General features: G+C 41.8%; 1 protein-coding gene across 4 annotated transcripts in view; it reads right to left on the bottom strand.

The window, feature by feature from the left end:
• EEFSEC (eukaryotic elongation factor, selenocysteine-tRNA specific) overlaps positions 1–25,261 on the bottom strand; it is a 262,148-nt gene that overhangs the window by 64,677 nt on the left and 172,210 nt on the right. For 3 of the 4 annotated variants that reach the window (XM_053292718.1, XM_053292715.1, XM_053292717.1), the window contains exon 6: positions 22,798–22,954. In XM_053292718.1, coding sequence (XP_053148693.1) covers positions 22,798–22,954 — 157 coding nt within the window. The remainder of the gene's footprint in view (positions 1–22,797; positions 22,955–25,261) is intronic. The other variant, XM_053292716.1, reaches the window with a different exon arrangement.

The raw sequence follows: 25,261 nt of genomic DNA, 5'->3' as shown, positions 1-25,261 counted from the left end.
CGAGTCTTTCAATAGGTACTAGATTTGAAGGCTGTAGACTCTCTCGAGGGTCAGAGGCAGGATGCCTCTAAATACCAGTTGCAGGGGAGTAACATGCCTTCATCTCTTGTCTGTGAGTTTCCCAGAGGCATCTGGTGGGCCACTTTATGAAACAGGATGTTGGACTTGATAAGCCTTGGGTCTGATCTAGCAAGGTTCTTCATATGTTTTTATATGAACAACTAAAGATTACTCTTTGAAAAGCATTCATAACTACATAGCAATCAACTTTAGTATTCATATGACGAACAGGCAGAGAGGTAAAGGGCAATAGTTTAATAATTTTAAAATGCCAAGGTTTTTTTAAAAAATCACAGTTGCCTCCTGATGTGAATTTTGTTAAAAGTCTATTTAAAGAAAGAAAAAAATGAAGGGAAAAAGAACACTACAAAGCTGCTATTAAATTCTGGGACCTAAAAGAAGTCCATAAAGTCAGAAAATATTTATCTGGAAGGGTGGCAGCCTAATAAAAAGTTTATGTATCTTTTACAATTGCCCTGTCAAGGGGCTAAGCACTCAGGCACCTCCCTCCCATCTAAAAATCAACACACTCAAAAAATCTTGCCTGTGTGTTGTGCTCCCAAGTGGGAATGACAAGGCTGCTTGAAAAATGCAACTGGAACTCCTTCTCTCTCTCCTATAAAAAGTTAAAAGAACATGCATTTTTCTGTCCCTCATCACGTGCACTAGATAACTAATTTCAGAGCCCTAGCTGCACCCTCACTGTTGAAATAACGTGGTGTTTTCCTTACATTGGTACTTGCTCCAAATGTTAACTGTTCCCTAAATGTGCCCACAAATATTCTCACTGGTTACAAACAGGACCTATGTTCAACATCTGGGTCTTGCCTTCGCATGTGCTCAGCACAGAAGCTATGCAAATGTCAGAAATAAGCATGCTTTGGGGGTTTGCAAATGACCATCATTCCATTTCTTGGATTTGACTTTGATGATGGATAGCAAAAACCTAATTGGTAGATTTTTGATTGCCTGAGGCCATCCTGAGCTACTCCTTTATGCCACACACACACACACACACACACACACACACACACACACACACACACACACTCCGGCTTGCCTGAGTCTGAAAGGAACAGGTTTGAATGTATGTATAAGAAAGAAAGGAAAATCTTTCACATTTCAATCCTTAGATCATGTTCTTGTATGTTTATAACTTACATTAGCTGATACTGTGATTCTTGACCAGCAGTGCAAAAGCAAAAAACCAATGCTTTAAATAAAAAACAGTTTGGACTTTGCTAGAAAAAGTTGCTAATTGGTTTTTGGCTCTAGCAATAACTTTCTGGGAGAGCTATGTCAATGGCGCTTGTGTATGAGTATTGCATATGTGTCACATGCTCCATCTGTACATTTGTAAATACATACAGTACCTTATTACAAAGGGAACCATAAGTTTCCAATACTCTTTCCTCACAAGGGAACTGACTCTATAAAAGGTTATCCTTCCTACTAGACTAGGAAGTGAGTCATGTGAAACAATAACACAAAAGCTTACATATTAATTTCAATCTTTTTATAAGAAGGATGACTAGCTGTAGTAGCATCAATGAGAGTTATTCCATTTACTTCAGTGGGAGATGTACCACTCTCTAGGGATGTCCACGAACTGGTCGGTGCTCCTTTTCTGGAGTGCCGAACCAGTTCGAAAGTCCAACGTTCAAACCGATTCAGAGGTGGGGGGTCCTTTAAGGGGCAGGGAGGGTGCCCTTACCTGCCCCCCGCTTTCCCCCCGCTGGCACTCTCCCCAAAAGCATTGGTGTGGGGCTGCAGCATACCTCCTTGCAGCCCCATTCAGCATCATGACATAAATGGCCGGTGCGCATGCATGCCATTTACGCCATGATGCTGACATGATGACGATGCACGTGCATCAGCCATTTACGTCATGATGCTGAATGGGGCTGCAAGGAGGCAGGGCAGGTAAGGGCACCCTCCCTGCCCTTTAAAGGAAACCCCCCCTCCACCTCCCGGGAGTGCAAGAACTAGTTTGTGCACATCCCTACTACTACGCATCCCTACTACTCTCCCGCCTTGGGACTTACCGGTAAGCTGTGGGTCCAATGGACCTGCATCACCTTGCTGCACTAACAGACAATTGTCCTTTGCAGCCTGGGAGACTGAAAAAGGGGAGTAACTGGCTGCCTTGGCTTCTTTCAATGCAAGGAGGACAGCTGCAGCAGCCAATTGTGAGTGAGAGGGGGCGAGCTTACTCCCCTTAATTCCTGTTTGAGTAAGCTGCACAAACTGGACAACACGCTGCGGGGAACAGACCAGCAGTTGGGTGAGTGGAACTCACTACAAATTGAGGGTTCATTCCGAGATTTGGAGGCAACATCGGAACCGTTGGTTCTGGAAACTGCAGTTCCAATCATTCGGACATCACGGGGGGTGGACCTGAGGTGAGTTTGCCTCAGGTTCCCCATGACGTCTGAAGCAGCCAATGTGTCACCCAAAAGCTAGTGAATAAAGATGAGCAATATACATAAGGTTAATAACCTGTAACAGAAGAGACCATATTCAAAGAAAACCTTTTTCTGCTTTAAAAAAACACAAACAAAACCCTACTTAAAAGTATTGCTGTTAAATAAATTACTGAATGGCTGTTTAATGCATTCAGTAATACTGTGAAAAGAGCAGTGACTGAGAAAGTCCAACAAGTAAAATGGCTAGGATATCCTCCTATTTTGTTAATCCCTTTCAACCAATTTCATAAAATCTGGATATGAAGTTAAATAGTTACAGTATTATAGGCATTGAGCCTATTCAGACTATGGAGAGCTTACCATTAAAAAACCTTTTCTATGGAGAGCTTGCCAATAGCAGAAAACCTTTTCTACACACATTCTCCAATCTCATTTTTAACTTATCCATCCAATCAGATCCCCATCATTTGCCATGGAATTCCTATTATTTGCCATGCCTCCAATCAGCAAATAAGTATAAAGTTCTATTTGTCAATAAATCTGCAGCTTTCAAACATTCCAAAAACTCTTTTTGGAACCCTCTACTCTCAAAAATAGCTACCACAGAAAAGCTCCACCCATTTGTATGATCTCACTTTAACAGATCCTTATTCCTTGGAAGGAAGGAAAGATCCGTTCAATGCATAAATGCAGCAAGGGTCATTCTTAGTGGTTGGCTGACAAGACAGATGCTTCCCATCAACGATGTCATGTTTGCATTAAACAACATATTTTTAACATATTGTGTTACACCATCCATCTCTGTGAACTACCCATCTTGTAAAATTCTTTTAATTATGTTATTTTCTTTTCACTATCTTCACCATCTACAATTATTTATAGTATTATTGTCTTAGTTTCTAGCCCTAGCTATTAACATTGTTGCAGCAGTTCCTAGATGGGGAGATTTATTTGATTTATTGTTTAATAACCAGTCTCAAATGCTTCAATGGGTATTGTTACTTTCATATACATCCCTCCCTCCCTTTCCCCAAACATTTAGGGCATGCTTTTGTTAAAGGAACAAGACTGACTTTTTGAGTCAATGGCAAATCCTTGCCCTGACACTGCCACTTATTTCTTGGGAAGCGCTACAGTATAACCTCTGAGCTCTGTTGGATTAAATTTCAGCATAATGTTCTCAGTAAGAATCGGAAAAGCACTGCCAAAGTGCACCGAGAGGGTAAAACGCCAGCCGTCAAGATGGATGGTTTGTTTTTATTTTTATAGAGATTTTCTAAACTTCAACTTTCACCCTGTGCTCTCCCCTTCATCTCACTCTTTCCTCCTCCTTTCCTCAGCCACCTTCAAATGCCCATCTGTCAGTTTCATTTAATAGAAACCTATAATTCCTAGCTAATGGATGCACTTGGCTAAGGAAAGATAATCTCCTCGGGTTCGCTTCAGTTGTTTCATCCCTGTTATCATATTAATATTGATTAAATGCAAAGCGCAACATTTAAGTGAGACCGCACACATTATTTAAGGGGGACAAAAGCATACAATGTTGGGCCTGCACAGTAATCTACATGAGAAACAGTCTCCTAAGAAGACTAGTGGTTTGAAGGGTTCATGAAGCAGGCAGCTGCCTATCCGAGCTATAAAATACCACCTACCATAACATCCATATTGTACAGCTTCAAGCAGACATGACTAGGCAGAGACATCAATATGTGGAAGAGATGTGATAGGTTGTTGCTAGTCATGTGGTCAGGCACAAGTCCACCTAACTGAAAATTTGGCATGTATCTTGGCTGAAGATATTCATGACAACTACAGTCTTTTCAAAGGATGACTCTCTCACATGAGTAGAATCCCCACGTGTGGAGTCAAAATAGTCACTGGGATTTGCTGCAATTTTTGAATTTAGTGTAACCATTTGATGGAAAAGTTAAATTATGGTCAAATCCATGCTGTTAAATGGTGGAGTTCTTAAAATAAAACCCCATGACAGGGAGATTTAACTTCTCTAGTAATCACTTTTTGGATCTTTTACCAGTCACAGAAGTGAACACTACTGACATACATAATGTTAATTTATAAAATGCAATTAGCATTTAACATAAAAAGCACCTTTATTTCCCCTTTTATACATGTGTGCTAACTCTAATCATCTCTTCTATCCCAATATATGGGGTCTTCTGCTGCAGCAAATCCGCATAGATGATATTCACCTTTTCAAAAAAAAATAAAAAATGAATAGGAGTGGTGTGCTCTGCAGTACTGATTGGAGGGGGGGGGCGCACACAGAACTCCCAGAAAATAAAATAAAAGTTATCCAAATGCTGGGGACAGGAGGTGGGGCTTAGGATTTTAAAAAAATAAATAAATTATGGGCTATATGAGCATTCATTCCTACACTTGAATAGCTAAGTGCTGAAACTAATGGATTTATGAGCATGGAGTGTAAAACTGGGTCAATCATAGACAGATGCCACAAGGGCCCCTAAAACAGAGTTCATAATACTCATGTAACTAACATGTTCTAAACAACAAACACTATTCTGATTTCTCTGTGACAAACACTGCTATTTGAGTTCTGGAAAATGTTGTTTCCTTGCAATGGAAGTCCTTCCTTGTATATATTTGGATCCTGCATTGGGGCGGGAAGGATATCAGCTGGAAAAACTCTTGGGTTCCAATCCTACACCCATTCATTTTGGTATAAGCCACATTTCACATATGCAGAGCACCTGGCACTTGGAAGCTTAGGCTCAGTGTTCAAAACTATATTTTCAAAGTGAACTTCTAAGCACTCAGCTTTATGCCTTCATCTTTAAAACACAGTCACTAGCCTCAGAGAGCGGCAGACATCTCCATTTGGGCAATGTGATGCCTTAAAAAAAAGGATGCTATGTCTTAGGAGTTGAGAGGTTATACCATGGCTAAGAAGGCTCCCTTGAGATGTCAAGAGGGCTAACCTAACCTTATCCATATAAAGATCCATATAAACAAGCAACTGAACATGGAAAGCATTGAACCAAGGGCCTCTTGTTTACTTAACCCCTGCACTACAAGAGACATCAATCCCTGCCTTATTAAAGAAATGCATACATCAGCCCGGCATGCCTGCTCAAACAGCTCTCTCATATTCACAGTTTCTCAGAGGTCGGAGGAAGTTCTGGAGGGGCCTGTTCCATAAATAAAATCCTTCTGCTTGCCGATAACAAAATTGTATTAAGGCTGGCTCAGACAGCTCCAATTAGAATCCTTTTGTGGGGATGGACTAGAGAACTCTATCCTAGATTGCTGACAGATAGGGCTTTCTTCAACCCACCATTCCAAGACACCTTTACCTATTTACCAAATGAAAAGTATCAGAGAATCAGCAACATACACCCAAAACTTCACCAATCATATACGCACAGCAGTGTTATCTCCACACTAGACATACTTTCAAAGCATAGGTCAGTATTAAATCAGAAGGGGTTATGAAGCATATATTTATATCATATAACGCAATTTTAGTCATGTAGAAAGTTGCCTACACCATGACTTGCCTGAGGGTGTGTGTGCATGAGCTTTTGTTCCCTCATATACTAACTTGCCAATCTTTCTGTTGGCAACGGTTTTTTATTTAACACGAAAAACTCTCACCAACAAAATATCAGCCTAAATCTAGAGAATAGTAGAGGCACTTGTGTGCCATGAGAAGCTATTTTGCATTATAAAATTAAAGGATGCATGTATTTTAAAAAGCGTATAGATAAAACAAACTATCAACACAGACAAGCACTAACTATTAGGTACCACTTCTTCTCCAGGGACAATATTCCAAGGGGACAAAGCTTTTCCATTCACCTATAAATTCAGATGAGCCTTAGAGGCTTAAGCACTTCTCCTCCTTCTTGCTAGCCTTATGCAGACAACTCAACCATGTTGCATGGTGAAAGAAATTCACTGAGCTGTTACCTGCAGAAACCTGCTAAATGGATAAAAGCTTCTGTGCAAAATTTTTGCTTTATTAATGAGTCCGCTCCATTATCTTGCATTTGTTCATGAAGGCTTTACTTTAAGATAAACCAGTTGACTGGGGGAAAATGTATTCATGGAAGGTGGGGACGTGTGCTGCCTCTCTTCAAGTACATGGGCTTAACTAGTGAGATCCCACTGACTTACTGAGAAAAGACAGAAAAGAAGCGTCCAGAAGGCATACAACAGGTACATATTGCTGTTAAATTTCATAAATCCAGCAAGCTAATAGGGACTTGGTAGCAGGACAAGGATCCGGTTAGCTAATGAAAGCCAATGATTAACGACACTACCCTGGATTAACCAGCCACCTTGGATTACTTGATGAGAAAGACAGGATATAAACTTTTTTTAAAAAACTAAATAAATGTCTAGTTCACGTTATGGTCACCTCTTGTCTTGACTACTGCTCCCTTCTCCTGGCTGATTGACTCAACTTGGTCCCCTCACCTTCATTCAGGATGCTGCTGCCATAATGACGACTCTCTCATCAAATCAACCACATTATCCCATCCTTCCTTAAATCCTTTCACTGATTTCAAATCTGCTCCTGGATCCAGCACAAGTTCCTCATCCTTCAAAGTCCTCTCTGATCTTGCTCTTCCCTACTTCTCAGATCTCATATTCTGTTACACATCTGACTGCTAACGCTCCCTGCTAACTGAGCAAAGAGACCCTTTTGAAGTAGTGATTCTCTTATGTTTAGCAGGGGAGAGCAACTGGCCCTATCCAACCCCAGTACAGCATCCCTCCTGTGGCTGTTGCTGGTATCTGCCTTATGTTTATTTTTAGACTGCGAGCCCTTTGGGGACAGGCAACTGTATTATTTATTCCCCTACATAAACCACTTTGAGAACTTTGGTTGAAGAATAGTATATAAATATTTGTGGTGGTGGTGCATCATTTGCTTCTCCAGCTCCACCGTCCTCAGGCAAACAAGGGTCTCCTGCACCCTCCAACTTCTCCATCCTTTTTCTCTTGCAACCCTTTATGCTTGGAACTGCGTTCCAAATCATCACCAGTGCTATGTCTCCTTCCAACTTCCTTTCAATTCCTTCTCAAAGCCCATCTTTTTCATGACGCCTCTGAGACAATGCCCAAATACCCGTTCCCTACTGTAACTAAGTTCAAGTATGTGCAACTAAAACATTCACGTAATTTCCCCTCTGCTTATTCCTGCTGTCATTTCACTTCCCTTCTTCTGTAGTCTTCCTTGTGCTGATAATGAGATTGGAAGCACCTCAGGGCCAGAATCTGTCCTCTCATTCGTTGCAGGGAGTTGTTTACAAAACTATATAAACAAGCAAACCAACCAACAAAGAAGCTAGATCAGAAATCCAACGTGTAAAGTCCAAGATCCAATGCAATACAAAATCTAAGAAGCAGATTCAGGAGTCAAGATGATTCATAGCGAGGATGGATAAAGTCAGAGTTCATAGGCAACAGCAGCATAGAATTGTTGAGATAGGGGCAAAGAGCTGATTGAAAGAGAAAATTTATGCAAAAGCAAGTGGACTCTGGAGCCCTGTTCAGGCACTCATAGAACAATGTTGTACACACTTACACAACTGGAAGTATATTGGATGTCTCACCCACAGATCATCACACCCTCCTGACCCCACTCCCATGCTAACTGCAACAATCTGAAAAGGCAAATGCTGTAAACATGATTGTACACATTTCCGTGATTGGGAGGCCCGGGTGCCTCAGCCTCCCAATTATGTCTACAGAATTTGTCTCTTCAGATGCATGCTGTGGTAAATGTGGAGAGCGGGGTCAGAAGCGTGAATGACAGGCTGGGGTTGAGACTTCTGACACACTTGCAGCAGTATGTCCATTCTGTAGATGCAGAATGGGAGGAGCAGGAGCTGGTGCAGAGGCTGAAAGCAGGGCACAACAAGGAAAAGCAATGCAAAATGGTATATCTATGCCAGGGATGTACCATGTTGCAGATAACTTCCTACTGGCTGTTTCTGGCTTTCATAGATGAGCAAGTCCAGTTGGAGTGCTGGTACATTGAAAGCACTCAAATTCATACCTATGAGTGAACAGCACAAGCATAAATATCAGTTTTGGCCCAATCAAAAGTAACATCAATAGTTCACCCTATTGTGATATGCAATTTCAAAGGTTACCCAATGTACACTTATAAGGTAAACAAGATTTTATTCTGACCAACATCTGTGTGATCAATAACATCCAGATTTTCACCTCCTCTGTGGTCAGCAGCACTTTTACACTGCCGTAGTTTAATACGCTCAAGAAAGAAACACAAAGGGAAGTGATGCCTCCCTGGCAACCAGCCTCCATCCATGCCATAGCAGTCAAGCTTTACAAAGCAGGAAGAAGGAGATTTATGCTTGAAGTGCCCCCTTAAGGATTTTCATTCTTGTTTGTTTTAGAGGCTCTGGGAAGAGAGACTGTAAGCAGAGCTAATCTCCAGCTTTTAAATAATATGCAACATATACAGGGGTTTGTTTGGTTTTTTTGGTGGGTTTTTTTTTTTTTTGCTGTTTTTTTGACCGGGAGTGGGGGGTGGGGGGCCCTTGGGCATTTCCCACTCACCTCTCAGCAGAAATCCTCCTGTTCAGTTTCAGCTGATAGGGAAGAGAAGGTAACCCAGCAAGGCTTGTGGCTAGCCAATCATCATGTTCTCTTTCTAATAAATGGAAGGAGGACATGATGAAAGCCCACCACCTAAATTCCATTGGCCTAAAGACCAAGATTATCCTGTCCTAAAACAATACCACCAAAGAACTGAAAACAGAAGAATGTCCCATAAAAAGTGAGTATGCTGAGTGATAAAATGATCACTGTTGGATTACTTGCACATGTCAATTCATTTCTGGAGAACCAAACTGCCTCATTTCCACTTGCATCGATTGAAACTGCACATTTACATTGACATCTCAAGCCATCGTATAATTAAGCCATTAATATAAAAATCAACGTGCCATTACTATTGATTTAGAAACAAAACAGTTGAAAAATTAATTGAAAAATGCAGTAAAATCTTCTTCATGCAAAGCACTCTTCATACAACCTCTCTAATCTGTGCCTTCTCCCCTATCATGGCACCTCTCTCCTCACCTCATCCACTTCAGTATAGAAAAGTTTCTACCATACTCATGTACTTGTGCCAATAACCTGTTAATATGGAAACACGTCATGATGAGAGAGTGAAGAATTAAAAGGTCAGGCTTTGCAGTTTGGCTAATGTGCCCTAGCAAACCCTATATTCTGATCCCTACCCTTAGTAAAACACTATCACTGCTTTGCCTCTTTGGAAGATGTAGCAGGTGCCTTTAAAAAAAAAGTGTTAACATGTACAAACTTCATATTCCAGTCACTTTTCCTGGTTTGCTAGAAATTACATATAAGAACAGGAGGCATGGCACATCTTGACTCTAGCATGTATGCATGTAAATAAACCCACATGGGCTCAAAATGTCAGTGCATCACTTCCTTTCCACCCCCCTATAACTGTCTATCCTGGTAGTAAGCGCTGGTGAATATGTTCTGAGTGCCAGTCTTGTCTTCTGATAACTAGATCAATTCTGAGATTAAACATCCCATTAAACATTCTTAAGTTTGAAAAAGAAAATAAAATCCAATTGTTAGTTTACTAAACACACCCTCATTCAGAACCCAGTGAAGAACAGGTCACTGTAAAGTAAACAAATGCCACATTAAAAAGATTGAGACAAAGGGAGGTGGGGCTCAGTAATGCTTGATCTGAGAAGTCACAAATGCACCAGTACCCTTATTTTTATTGCTGAAATACTGGAGAATTCAAGAAAACAAAACTTCTGGGGGGAAAGATGACAAAAAGAAAAAATTGGTTAAGTTTAGCAGATATGCTTGAGATGATGATCAAACCTCTAGAATTACTTATATTATTAATCTGCCAACCTGTGATCTTGTATTTAGTTATAATATTAATCTCCATTGCCAGCCAATCATCTTTTTCATGAAACTAAGGTGGGGGGGGATTCCCAGCTTTATTAAAAACAAAGACAAATGTAAATTTCACTTGGATACTGTGTTTTTGAAAACTGCATTAACAATTTGCTGCTGTAAAGTTGACATCATGCTTAGGAGACACACCAGAACACAACACAATAGTGGGAGATGCCCAGTTCAATGCACATTTCCGATTTAAAAGTTCCATGAAAGTTGTTCATCAAAGAGACTCTGTACTCTATATACAGATACATTCATAATGTTTCCTAAAACATCAGCTTAAAACTGAGGTAGGGAGGCTTCATTTCCAGTGATAAAGTCGGTCATATCTCTAGTATTTGTCAGTACTTGTTGGTTTATAATTTTTTTACTAAACATTGCAATAGGATTTGTTAAAGCATCTATAAATTTATTTCTCCTAGGCGTACCCATCGCTAATCCCATATGTGGCAGCTCTCGCGAGAGCAGCAGCCTGGGAGATACCGATGGGATGGGAGACAATGGCAACAGGCCGACCTGGCCCCGGCCCCAGCCTCAAGAAGGAGGTGGTGGGCTGGCCTGGCCCTGGGCTGGAGAAGGCAGCAGCGGGCTGGGCTGGCCTGGCCCGGCCACCAGGAGGAGGAGGAGGGCGGAGGCGGTGGAGTCGGGCTGGCCTGGCCCTGGCCCGGCTGCCAGAAGAGGTGGCGGTAGGCCAACCTGGTCTGGCTGCCCACCAGAAGAGGTGGCAGCAGGCCGACCTGGCCTGGCCTGGCCGCCGTCCAGAAGGGGTGGCGGGTTGACCTGGCCTGGCCACCCACCGGAAGGAGGTGGCTGGTAGGCTGGTATGGCCTGGCTGCGCACCAGAAGGAGGTGGCTGGCAAGCTAGCCTGGCTGCCCACTGGAAGGAGGTGGCTGGCAGGCCGGCCTGGCCCTGGCTTGGCCCAAGAAGGTGGGGGCTGGCTGGCTTGGTCCTGGCCTGGCTGCCGGGAGGAGGAGGTGGCTGGAGGCGGCAGCAGCGGGCCAGCCTGGCCCTGGCTAAGCCGTCGGAGGAGGTGGCAGGCCAGCTTTTCAGCTGGCCTGCAAGTCATAAAGCGTGGGGTGGGGGAGAAGAAGTGGGCCGGCCAGCCAGCCCATCAGAAAGCCGGCTTTTCAGCTGGCCTGCAAGTCATAAATCGTGGGGTGGGGGAGAAGAAACGGGTCGGCCAGCCAGCCCGTCAGAAAGCATGGGGAGCCAGGGAGCAGCTGGGCACGCCGGTGTGTGTGTGTGTGTGTGTGTGTGTGTGTGTGTGTGTGTGTGGTGGGGGGAGAACAGCGGTGGTGGCTGGGCTGGCTGGAGGTGCAGATGCTTTGTACATGGTCCAGCTATATTAAAATTATTCTATCAAATGATATCCTGGTCCCAATAGTGCACAATGAAACAGTTTAATGTACAGATTAATTTAATAATTTGAAAAAGAAAACCCCAGTGGCAACCTTTTTCTTTTCAGTCAGAAAACAAAGCATTCCAACATTTTAATGACAAAGCAAACTAACAACAATTTATACACTATGGAGGGTAACTAAAAAGAGCAAACAGAATGTAGTAATGGATACTCAAAAAATGCACCATGCAAAATAGCTACGCTTGTAAGCAAGTTTGAAAAATGGGAAACTGCAGCCCTAGACTGCTGAAATGAATACCAAAGAAAACACAGCTGATATTTCCACTTGGCTCATTTGTCCCTTCCTATAAAAGCACTATGTTTTATATTTAAAGTCCATCCAACACAAAAGAGTTCACTGAATGCTTATGAATACGTTCGATATGCATGACTTCTTTTGAATGAAAAATGCTGCTGCTTTTAAACAACATGCATGTATAGCTATCGCTCCTTATTTAGCTGAGAAAGAAGAGAAATAAAAACCTGCAGGCAAAAGTGCCACAGAGTAACAGAAAGAATAAATCTTCTCCTAACAGCTACCTGATTAAGTCCAAGCCACGACAATGAGAACCAGCCTGAAAGCCTGGGAATTATCTAGTGTATCCAAATCAAAAAGCGGCACAAAAAGAGAAAAGAAATATGTCAACTTTAAACAAATGTAATGCAATAACATCAAATTGAATCCAAGCAAAGCAATAGGCTGTTATTTGGAGAAAAATGGTACAGTAATTGATATAGTAACAGAACGAAATTGGAATTGACCCTGATTGTCAATTTCTCAACTACACTTTGGGACCCTTCCTACTTCCTGGCTGAGGCATGGGAGTTGCTTTCCAGTGCCTTCTTCCTATGCCATGTGGCAATGTGTGCACCAAGAAGCCACGTGAGCATGGCTAATAATGTATTGGCTTCCCATACAAATATTGCCCTCCTCCTGGTTGAACATGGGAAGCAAGCTTGACCCTGCTTACGTGGTTCCTTCATGAATACTTTAGCAGAGCAGTGTGGGAAAAGTCAGCTCACAAGCATGAATTACCCCAGTAACTTCAGTTCTTGATCTAATCAGCATCTAATATGAAACCATATTTGCTGTTCTTCATGCTTACTCTACGAAAGCTGCAAGCCTATGCACACCTAATTGCAAGTAAGTCCCACTGGACTCACCAACACTGAACTTTCCAAGTAACTTGCATGCATAAGATCATGCAAGCCATCCTTCTTCAGATGATCCTACATGATACTCTGATCACTTTGGTATCTACATAATGCCCAGTAATCCAATATGATGATATTGGATACTTTATCATCATGTACCTGAACTATGCACATTTCCTTCTATAGTAGGAAATGTGCATAGTTCAGCTCTTTAGTTCTTAAATATATTTTCTTGTGGTTCTCTGAGCCCCTTTCCATTTTCTGAGACACAACTGCACAGAGATTGGATATCAAGAGGAAGGCAGTAGGATTCTACAAACTCCCTAACAAATGAAACCCTATTCACTTTCTCTATAGATTCTGAGCTCTCTCCAGAAGCTGCCCACACACTTGCAAGTTTCCCCCTTCAACTATGAGGGTTAGAATCATTATTTTAGAATTTAAATATCAGCTGAGATCAATGCCAAGTTCTTTATTTGCACTGCAAGCAAATGGAACAAATCTAGCCCTACCACTATTTAACAACTGAAGCCCTCTTCAAACATTATGAGTGCTATGGGCACTCATGCTTACAATGGCAACAGTGGGAAGGAAGTCACACCCTGCCTCTGTCACTTACCTCCTCCCGCCTGCAATACATGGTTACAGCACCGTTTGTTTGAAGTGGGACACACTGTAAGCATGTTCACTGGTAATTCCATGAGCTGCAACCTGGATTGATCCAGGTTGTTGCTCACAGAATCACCAGTGAGCTCACTTATGGAGCATACCCCTTCAGACAAATGACACCAGGAGTGTGTGAGCCCAACAGGAGAAGCTGAGTGCCAGTGGTGGGGTGGGACTTTCTCCTCCGCAATTTTGCTGTTTTAAGCATGAGTGCTGATGACACTCATAACATCTGAAGAGGGCTTGAGTGTCCATTACAACAAGACCATCTATAAAATATAAAAGGTTCCTTTTTTGTGCAATCTATTTATATACTGCAACCGTTTCACAGTAGGGTTCAAACATTCATTAAAAAAAAAAATCTAAACTATTGTGTCTCTCAGCTTGAAGTAATCTTTCAACAATGTAAAACTTCTCAGTTGTATTCACAAAGAGTGGGAGAGGTTTGCATACTTGTGTGTTTAAGGAATCTTCACAAAAATAATTAAATGGTTTTTTAAAAGGTTATATGAGTAGGCCTGAATGAAAGTAACTTTTATGAGAAAGAACAAGAGGTATAGCAGTGCATACGGGAAGAGAAGCAGAAGAAGGGAATGCAACCAGCTAAACTTAATAGAATTTTTTTAAAAAAACAACACACCACATACAGGATACAGACATATTAAAACAGCAACATTGACCTAACAATGGAATGTGAACTATATTTGACTTAAACAACGTCATATTCACTACCCTTCCTCACAATGAAATGTTGGTAGCTTTTAAAGAAACAGAGACATCTTGCAATTTCCTAATCATGCTTTTATTTTCCACAGAAAGTTGTTTTGATTCTACAGGACTGTCTTGTTTAGCCCTATGCTCCTGCATTATGGGTGGCAAAACCTGAAGCTTGCTTCAGGCTAGGAGTGGGGAGGGGGAACCCCTGCCACAATATTCTGTTATGTCTTGTCAAAAGCTAGCATGATCCATACCACAAAAATTCAGTGAATGGAGAACAGAAACAGACATGTTATGTTTTATGGTTTGTTTTGTTTTGCAATATTGGAAGCCACCAAGATGAGATGTAAGTACCTGAAAGAAGGAATCATGTGTAGCTTTGTTCTGAACTAAGCACTACTGACAACAGAGTGCCATAAACTGAAAATCCTGGGTCCACATAGAGACAACACCTCATGCCTCTTTTTTCTCACCTGGTGGCAAAGATTCATTTGGCAGTCACTCACTATGGACAACAAACAGTTGTCACTATATTCCAAGGTCCTTTACACCAAACTGTGCTGCGGATTACTACACACGTTAAGGACATAAGAATAGCCCTTCTGGATCAGGCCCAAGGCCCATCTAGTCTAGCAAACTGTTTCACACAGTGCCCCACCAGATGTCACTGGAAAACTACAGCAGGAGTTGAGGGCATGCCCTCTCACCTGCTGTTACTCCCCTGCAGCTGGTACTCAGAGGCATCCTGCCTTAGAGGCTGGAGGAGGCCTATAGCCCTCCGACTAGTAGCCGTTGATAGACTTCTCTTCCATTAAGTTATCCAAGCCCCTCTTAAAGCCATCTAGGTTGTTGGCTGTCACCACATCTTGTGGCAGAGAATTCCACAAGTTGATTGTGTATTGTGTTAAAAAAAATACTTCCATTTGTTGGTCCTAAATTTCCTGGCCATCAATTTCATGGGATGGCCCCTGGTTCCAGTGTTATGTGAGAGGGAGAAGAATTTCTCTCTATCCACTTTCTCCACACCATACATGATTTTATAGACCTCTATCATGTCTCCCCGCAGCCGTGTTTTTTCTAAACTAAAGAGCCCCAGGTGTTGTAGCCTTGCCTCATAAGGAAGGTGCTCTAGGCCCCTGATCATCTTGGTTGCCCTCTTCTGCACCTTTTCCAGTTCTACAATGTACTTTTTTAGATGTGGTGATCAGAACTTACACATTACTCCAGGTGTGGTCGAACCATAGTTTTGTATAAGCGCATTATAATATTAGCCGTTTTATTTTCAGCCCCCTTCCTAATGATCCCTAGCATGGAATTGGCCTTTTTCACAGCTGCCGCATATTGAGTCGACACTTTCAACGAGCTATCCACCACAACCCCAAGATCCCTCTCTTGATTAGTCATCGACAGCTCAGATCCCATCAACGTATACTTGAAGTTGGGGTTTTTCGTCCCAATGTACATCACTTTACACTTGCCAACACTGAGCCTCATTTGCCATTTTGGCGCCTACTCCCCCAGTTTGGTGATATCTTTTTGGAGCCGCTCACAATCTGTTGGGGATTTCATTACCCGAAAGAGTTTGGTATCATCTGCAAATCTGGCCACTTCCCTACTTACCCCTACTTCTAGATCATTTATGAATACATTAAAAAGCACCGGTCGCAGTACAGATCGCTGGGGGACCCCACTTCTTACTTACTTCCATTGTGAAATCTCTCCATTTATACCTACCCTCTGTTTCCTGTCCTTCAAGTAGTTAGCAATCCACATATGAACTTGTTCCCTTATCCCATGACTGCTAAGTTTTCTCAGGAGTCTTTGATGAGGAACTTTGTTGAAAGCATTTTGGAAGTCCAGGTATACTATGTCAACTGGATCACCTTTATGCACACACTTGTTGACACTCTCAAAGAACTCCAAAAGGTTCGTGAGCCAAGATTTACCTTTGCAGAATTCATGCTGGTTCTCTCCTAGCAGGGCCTGTTCTTCTGTGCTCTTTACAATTCTATCCTTGAGGATGTTTTCCATCAATTTGACTGGAACGGACTTTAAGCTAACCCGCCTGTAATTTTCCAGATTGCCCCTGGCTTCCTTTTTTAAAATCATTGTTACATTTGCTACTTTCCAGTTCTCCGGTACAGAGTCTGATTGCAGGGATAAGTTATATATTTTAGCAATGAGGCCAGCAATTTCACATCTGAGTTCTTTGAGGACTCTTCAATGGATGCCATCCAGCCCTGGCAACTTGCTAGTTTTCCGTTTTTCCAGACATCATCTCTTGTCATCTCTATCTGACTCAGTTCTTTAGCCTCCACCCCAAAAAGCCTGTTTCAGGAACCTTTTAGAGTTCTTTGAGAATGGGCATGTGGGAAAAGGTGATCCAGTTGACATCGTATACTTGGACTTCCAAAAAGCTTTTGACAAAGTTCCCCATCAAAGGCTCTTGAGTAAACTTAGCAGACATGTGATAAGGGGACTGGTTCAATTGTGGATTGGTAACTGTTTGAAGGACAGAAACTGGGGGCAGGAATAAATGGACAGTTTTCACAATGGAGGAAGGTAAGAAGTGGGGTCCTCCAGGTACGGTCTGCACATGAGACCAGTGCTCTTTAACTTGTTTATAAATGATACAGAAGTTTGGGGAAAGCAGCAAAGCGTCCAAATTTGCAGATGACTCTAAACTATTTAGGGTAATGAAATCCACAACAGATTTTAAGGAGCTCCAAAGGATCTCTGCAAACTTGAAGAGGGGTGACAAAATGGCAGATGGGGTTCAATGTGAGCAAATGTAAAGTGATGCATATTGTGGGGGGACCCAACTTCACATATACACTGATGGGGTTTGAGCTGTCAGTGACTGACCAGGAGAAAGATCCTAGGGTTGTGGTAGACAGCTGATTGAAAGTGTCAACCCAGTGTGCGGCAGCTGTGGAAAAGGCAAATTCTATGCTAAGGATCATTAGGAAGGGGGTTGGAAATAAAAATACCAATACAAATTCCTTATACAATGCCCTTATACAAATCAATAGTGCAGCCACGTTCAGAGTACTGCATACAGTTGTAGTCATCGTATCTTAAGGAGGATGTTGTAGAACTGGAAAAGGTGCAGAAGAGGGCAACCAAGATGATGAGGGGCCTGAAGCACCTTCCTTATTATTATTTATTTACACAGTCAGACAGGTGTTATTGACTGGTTTGTTTTATCCAGACATCGAGTCCTTCCCAAGGACCTGGGATGCTAGAATTTTATTATCAATGTTGTTGCTGTTGTTATAGGTATCGTCGCAGAATATAGGCTGTTCCCAGAAAAGCTGCTTTTTGTAATTGGCTGATGGTGATTTCGGTGGCCCCTATGGTGTTGAGGTGCTCTTCAAGGTCTTTTGGAACTGCACCCAGGGCGCCAATTACCACTGGGAGTATTTGGGTCTTTTTCTGCCACAGCCTTTCAATTTCAATTTGTAGATCTTTGTATTTTGTGATTTTTTTCTATTTCTTTTTCTTCTATTCTGCTATCCCCTGGTATTGCTATGTCAATTATTTTAACTTGTTTTTCTTTCTTCTCGACTACAGTGATATCTGGTGCATTGTGTGGCAGATGTTTGTCTGTTTGTAGTCGGAAGTCCCATAATATTTTTACATCTTCATTTTCTTCAACTTTTTCAATTTTATGGTCCCACCAGTTTTTGGCTACAGGTAGCTTGTATTTTTTGCAGATGTTCCAGTGTATCACCCCGCTACCTTGACATGCCTTTGTTTGTAGTCAGTCTGTGTGATCTTTTTACAACAACTGATTAGGTGGTCCACGGTTTCATCTGCTTCTTTACAAAGGCGGCACTTGCTGTTTGTGGTTGATTTTCCAACTTTTGCTCTTATTGCATTTGTTCTTAGTGCCTGTTCTTGAGCAGCCAGTATTAACCCCTCTGTTTCTTTCTTCAAGTTGCCATTCTTAAGCCATTGCCAGGTCTTGGTTATGTCTGATTTTCCACCCATATTGTGCAAATATTGACCATGCAGTGGCTTATTTTTCCATTTTTCTGCTCGGTTCTTGACTTGTTCTTTCATGTAGGCCTGCTTTGTTTCATTGGTTTTGAATAGTTTCTCATTATTGACCATTTGAAGTGCATCTTCTTCACTGTCCTTGATATATTCTTCAAGGTCTCTTTTCTCCTCCTCTACTGTTTGATGGACTTATTTATTTATTTATTTATTTTTACATTTCTATACCGCCTTTTGTTAAAAACACAACCCCAAGGCGGTTTGGGACTTGCAGCATTCCTCTTCCACCCGAGCTGCGAGGGAGCTATAGCCTATCGACATCACTGCGGGGGTGCAGAGCATGATTTGATGGTCATGATTTTCCTGGTCTTACGATCTAGCGTCTCTAGCTCTGCCTGGGTCCAGTCTATTATTCCTGCAGTGTATCTGATAACAGTTATAGCCAAGGTGTTTATGGCTTGTATGGAGTTCCCACCATTGAGTTTAGACTTTAGGATTTTTCTAACTCTCCTGATGTATTCACTTCCAATTTTTCTTTTAACTTCAGTGTTTGCAATGTTATCAGCCTGGAGAATGCCAAGTATTTGTAATGTTCTTTCTCTTCCATTTTGCTTCCATTGGGCAGTTCTATTCCTTCTGTTTTTCTTATTTTCCCTCTGTTCATTATTAATGCAGCATACTTGTCTAGTCCAAACTCCATTGCTATATCGCTACTGAATATACGGACAGTGCTTAGCAGTGATTCGATTTCTGACTGGGACTTTCCATACAACTTCAGATCGTCCATGTACAGCAGATGGTTGATTTGACTTGATGTTTTAGATGTTTGGTATCCGAGGCCTGTTTTGTGTAGTATTTGTGAAAGTGGGGTCATGGCGATTACAAACAACAGAGGGGATAGTGAGTCCCCTTGGAAAAGACCTCTTCTAATGCTAACCTGTCCAAGTGTCTTGCCATTGATTGTTAACTGTGTACTCCACATGCTCATTGCTTCTTCTTCTTCTTCTTCTTCTTCTTATTATTATTATTATTATTATTATTATTATTATTATTATTTCAATTTCTATACCGCCCTTCCAAAAATAGCTCAGGGCGGTTTACACAGAGAAATAATAAATAAATAAGATGGCTCCCTGTCCCCAAAGGGCTCACATTCTAAAATGAAACATAAGATAGATACCAGCAACAGTCACTGGAAGTACTGTGCTGGGGGTGGATAGGGCCAGTTACTCTCCCCCTGCTAAATAAAGAGAATCACCATGGTAAAAGGTGCTTCTCTGCCCAGTTAGCAATGATGCAATGATACCTTATGATGCAAGGCTACAGTAACTGGGGCTTTTTAACTTAGAAAAAATACGACTAAGAGGAGACATGATTGAGGTGTATAAAATTATGCATGCAAGAGAGAGAGTGGACAGAGAATAATTTTTCTCCCTCTCTCACAATATTAGAACAAGGGGTCATCCCAGAAACTGATGGACAGGAAATTTCAGACCAACGAAAAGTACTTTTTTGCACCGCACATAATTATTCTATGGAATTCTCTGCCATGGGATGTAGTGATGGCCACTCGCTTGGATGGCTTTAAATGGGGCTTGAACAGATCCATGGAGGACAGGTCTATCAGTAACTATTAATCTGGTGGCTATGGGCCACCTCCAGCCTCTGAGGTACGACACCTCTGAAAACGAGTTGCAAGGGATAGATAGGCTTTGGGCCTGATCCAGCAGGGCTGTTCTTATGTTCACTCTAGACAGATTAATACAGTTAATTAAGAGTCCAAGAGGTGGTGAATGTGAGTGATTTTATGCATAAATTGTTTCACAAATTGGTCACAGTACACCAGAGGGATGTCTTCTGGCTGACTGGTGGGCCAAGATGTAACAGGCCTCACACTACCCAAAATAGCTCTGCTGAATAATCTCCGCAGACACAATGCTGGCAGAGGAACTAAACTTCCTTTGCTGCCATCATCACCACAGCAAATCCTGAGGATAGACCTAGCCCATATTCAGCTGGACTCGCTGCAAGTTTTTACGTTATTACTCGCACAAAGTTAAAATAAAAAGTTAGATGTTACAGATGCATGCATGCATGCATGAATTAATACTTTCTCCTTCAAAATACATCAGTGGAAAGGATAAGCCCCACTGTTTACCTGTATTTCAAAGGGATAAGCAGTGATGTATACTGTACAAGCTCTTCCCCCTCACTTCTGACACAATGTGTACATTTTGGCATTGACACCTGAGTCCAAAATGGCACGTAAAAAGTGGTCCTCAGACTCACTTAATCACCTACATTAGGTCTTTCAAAATGAATTTAGCAGAGTGAACTCCATATTTTCATATGCTGAAAATGTACATCTTTGACTTGACTCATTGTAGTCACCCACTCCAGCTAACTAGAGTCAGGGTTGCCTCCAACACAGAGTGAGTTTGTTTAGTTCAAACAGAAACTGAAGCTTAATTTCTGAATCTGGGAATTCCCCTTCTTTGTTTGCTTAGCTAACTTGCATTACTAAACAAACAATTCACCAACTCAGAAGTTAATTTCCAGCTCCTGTTTGAAGCAGCCAAGCCAAGAGCATATAGATTCAGGTTGAGGCTCTCTGTTTTCCTATGTTTAATTTAAAATAAGCAGACTATATCACTGCAAAAGTATTATCAAATTGAAAAATATACAGTAATTCTCATTAGAGTATTAATAATTTAGTTGTTCCCATTTCCTAGTATAGTTCTTGTCACACCTCTGGTAAATACTGCTAAAAACATAGTAAAAACTGGCTATTAACAGTACTCTGCCCAAACCTAAACTAGCTGATAAAAACTGATGAGATTAATCCGATTTCTTATTTCCTTTTTAGAAGTCCTGCAGAAGGCTGAATTAAGATCTTGTTTTCCCCCCATGTTTCACTTCACCTTCGTATTTTACTTAAAAACGCAGCATGATGGTGAGCCTAAAGAAACTAAGCCTGATTGGACACAGGGTAAGTATACCAAAGAAATTAAAAGGGATACCCACAGACTTTCCTGGTTTTCCCTAGGGGGGTCTTACTACATTCTGATTTTTTTCCTTGAGTCTTATCCATAAAACACAGGAAGGATTGGCATATCTAAATCATTAGTATGTTATTCAAATATCATGCTGGAGGCCAGGGAGCTGTCTGCAAGATGGTTCTGAATGTCCCTCATGGGGACTCACAGGTCCAAACTAGAGGTACCTTACCACAGTGGAATAATATGGACATGTGTAACTATTGAGATAACACACCATTACTACCAATTAAGCCTTATCTTTAAATCTAATCTTTAAATCTAGAGTTAACAGATCCTACATGTTAGCTTTTATCCTGAACTTGCTTGCTCTTTTATGCTCTGTGTGACTTTACAATAAATATTTACACTCTTCATTATATAAATGCTCTCAACTGATGAAAAAACTCTGCAAGCTTAATATTATACCCAAGCATCTTAATGTAACATTACTAGCACTGGAAATTAGTCTTTTTCAGGAGTGGTTATTGGGGAAGACTAGCAAGTCCTTAAACTACAAACTTCTGCCAATGGTAAATCCTACTGAGAAGATGCTCCACTGTGCTCTTAATCCAGATTAACAGGTGGCAATACCCTATGAACTAGATTACCAGGTGGCAATACCCTAAAGAGTAACCTTTCTGTGGAAAAGCAGAGAAAAGGCTTCCAATCACAATTTTTGCTTGAACTACTATAAATATGAGAAGAACCTTACATTACAAGACTATCAGCAGACTATCATACATCTTCATCTGTATGCTGCACCCAATGTACATTTACAATTATTTTCACAACAAAAACAGCTTTTTCAGGGATTGGGGACAGGCTGAGAGATAAAAAGAAAGGTACCTTTCTATAGCGTTCCTATAGTGTCCAAAAAAGATACCTTTCTATAGCGTTCCTATTCAATCAAGGGTCACATAATAAGTGTGATCATGCCATTATACCGCATAGTCAGATTTGGCTATATGATATAATGAAGCCAATTCAGAGTGAGGATAATACTTTCTGCATCTCATTGCTCTCACTGAATGTGTCTCAAGGAAGGAGGAGTATGGTTGCAAATACTTTTATCCCTGTTTACATCACATACTCTCTCTTTTTTTAAAAAAAAACCCACTCCATAATGGGGGCATTTTTCAGAAGCGAGGGAAATATTCACAAAAGGCATCCCTTTTCATTTCAGCCCTGATAATAACCTCCCACCATGAGCCAATCTTACAGTATATCCTTTTTATGTACCATGAACACCTCTGAATACTCTGAACTGACTCCTTAATAAGAAAATGAGGTTGAAGGGATTCAGAATGTAGAATTAAAGAAAGTTCTCCTGAATTTATACAATCAACCAAGATAAGCACTTACCTGGAATGCGGATTTTAAATTTTCCACTCTGTCCAAAGCCACCTTCTATTACACCTTCCTCACCTGTAGATAGTTTGACCTTCAACCCCACAAAAATTTGGATATTCGTCTCCTTTTTAAACAGTGAACGGCCGATCACACTGTAATCATCACAGAGCTATGAAAGAGAAAGGGAGAGAGAAAATCAATTCAAAAATTTTGGTTTTTAGAAGTCTATTATTATATGGTATTTGTAGTCAGTGGTGCACCTAGGTAATTTTGAAGCCTGGACCTAAAGGTCCCTGGAGCTCCCCGCCGCTGGAGGCCCCCCTCCCCGCTGCAAGTTATCATCACCTATAGGCCTTTGCAGCCCCACCCCCTGCCACCATCCCAAACTATAAGAGTCTCCCAAACTATTTCTAATTGAGTGGGGAAAACAGGGAAGGGGAAATGAAAATGGATAGAGAACTTAAGAGAAAGAAGGAGAGATAGGAAGGAGAGATAGGAAAATGCAAAGAAAGAAAGTAGGTACCTTGGGGGCGGGCGGGAAACAGATGAGAGTATTTTCTTTCCCAAACCATAGCTGAGTATTAGACTTCCCCCATTTATTATATTTATTTCTATTTCTCTCTTTGATGGGGAGGGGGGTTGGCTTGAACAGAAGCAGGGAATGAGTACAAGCCACTGCCGCCGCCCCCAACATGCACCCAGAAAACCATTTGTAACAGTTGTTGACCCAAGCAAAAGATCCCTCTTTGAGTCCCATCATGCGCATTCTCTCTCCTTCTCTCTCTCTCCCTCTCACCCCTGACCCCCCACCACCACTCCAAGACCCCAACCCCCATATAACAGAAGAACTCTGTACTGCACCACCCACACCCTAGATCTTTCCTCTAGTCTCTTGATGTGACATGGGTTAAAGAAGGTGCCTTGCAAAAAATGGATGAGATTTTTTAATTTCACAAACCACTGTTGAGGACTGAGACATTTCCCCCCACATCTATTTCTGTTTCTATGTTTGATGGGGAAGAGGTTTGAAAAGAAGCTGGGACTGAGTACAATTACCTGCCCCCCTGCACACACATAAGCATCGAGGAAACAGACCATAACAGAAGCAACAGATCCCTCTAGGAGTCAGACTCCCAGCATGCACGCTCTCTCACACACACACACACCCTCAACTCCAGACCTCAACTCCCAGCATAACATGAACTCAGCACTGTACCATCCTCCACACAAACACACCCAGAAAAGTTTTAATAGTTGAAGCAAGCAATAGATCTCTCTTGGAGTCCCATCACACACACGCTCTCCTCCCACCCCCACATCTCTCTCTCTCTCTCTCTCTCTCTCTCTCTCACACACACACCCCACACCTACTCCAGGTCTCCAATCCCCAGAATAACATGAGAAATCAGTAATGCACCCACAAAATCCTCACCCACTTGAGCTCACAGAGTGACCTTGGGCCACTTGCTATCTCCCAGCCCAACCTACCTCATAGGGTTGTTGTGAGTATAAATGGAAAGAAAACATATGAAGCTGCCTTCCCCTGGCCATTGGTCCCTCTAACTCTGGGTCATCCACACTGATTGGCAGCAGCTCCCTGGGCCCTGGGTTCCAGTCTTTCCCAGCCCCAGCTGGAGATGCCAGGAAGTGGGTTCTGAATCTGAACCCACTTCATGCAAAACATGTGTTATTTCTCAAAACTAAAGTGCCATCCCTGAAACTACCTGCCCTCCTTGGAGGAAGATGAGAGAGAGAGAGAGAGAGAGAGAGAGAGAGAGAGAGAGAGGCCGCCAGGCCCACCTGAACTATGCCATACAGAAAGCCCAGCATTTGGCCAACTCAATTAGATCTTTTTATTTCACAAAGGACGCTGCATATATACCTGCTGCCATTAAACTCTTTGCAGCTAAAGTACATCCACAGCTTATGTATGGTGCACAATTGGGCCCTTTCTGCAATTTTTCACCTCTTGAAGCCATACAGACAAAATTTCTTAGATCCATTTTCCAGGTCCCAAATAGTGTCTCAAATGCCGCTATTAGACGGGAGGCAGGCCTCTATACTTTGGAATCGGTTTATTGGAAATGTATTTTCCTAGTCTGGTTAAAATTGAAGTTCTCACAAGCGGGATTAGTCCCTCTCACTATGACCGACTCCTTTGACTCGAGATGGAAACGGTCGCTCAAAATAAAACCTCAACTTTATGGGATCCCACTTGAAGAACTTGCTAGGATGGGCTTTACCACAGCTATGAAGGTTATTAAACAGTGAATAATTGATACTGACCTACAGGTTGAAGCCTCCAAAATACCTAGAGGTTTGTATATAGGTAACCAGCTCTACAATCTTAAGCCTGCTGATTACCTAAGTAACATAACATTTCCTAAATTTAGGCGTGCCTTGACCCTTGCACGTCTTAATGTTCTTCCAACATCTGTTCTTAAGGGAAGGTTCAAGAAGACTCCTTACGTTTTGC

Source organism: Hemicordylus capensis, chromosome 2, assembly GCF_027244095.1.
Source record: "Hemicordylus capensis ecotype Gifberg chromosome 2, rHemCap1.1.pri, whole genome shotgun sequence".
Classification (NCBI taxonomy): Eukaryota; Metazoa; Chordata; class Lepidosauria; order Squamata; family Cordylidae; genus Hemicordylus; species Hemicordylus capensis.
This window is presented reverse-complemented; position numbering and strand designations above follow the sequence as displayed.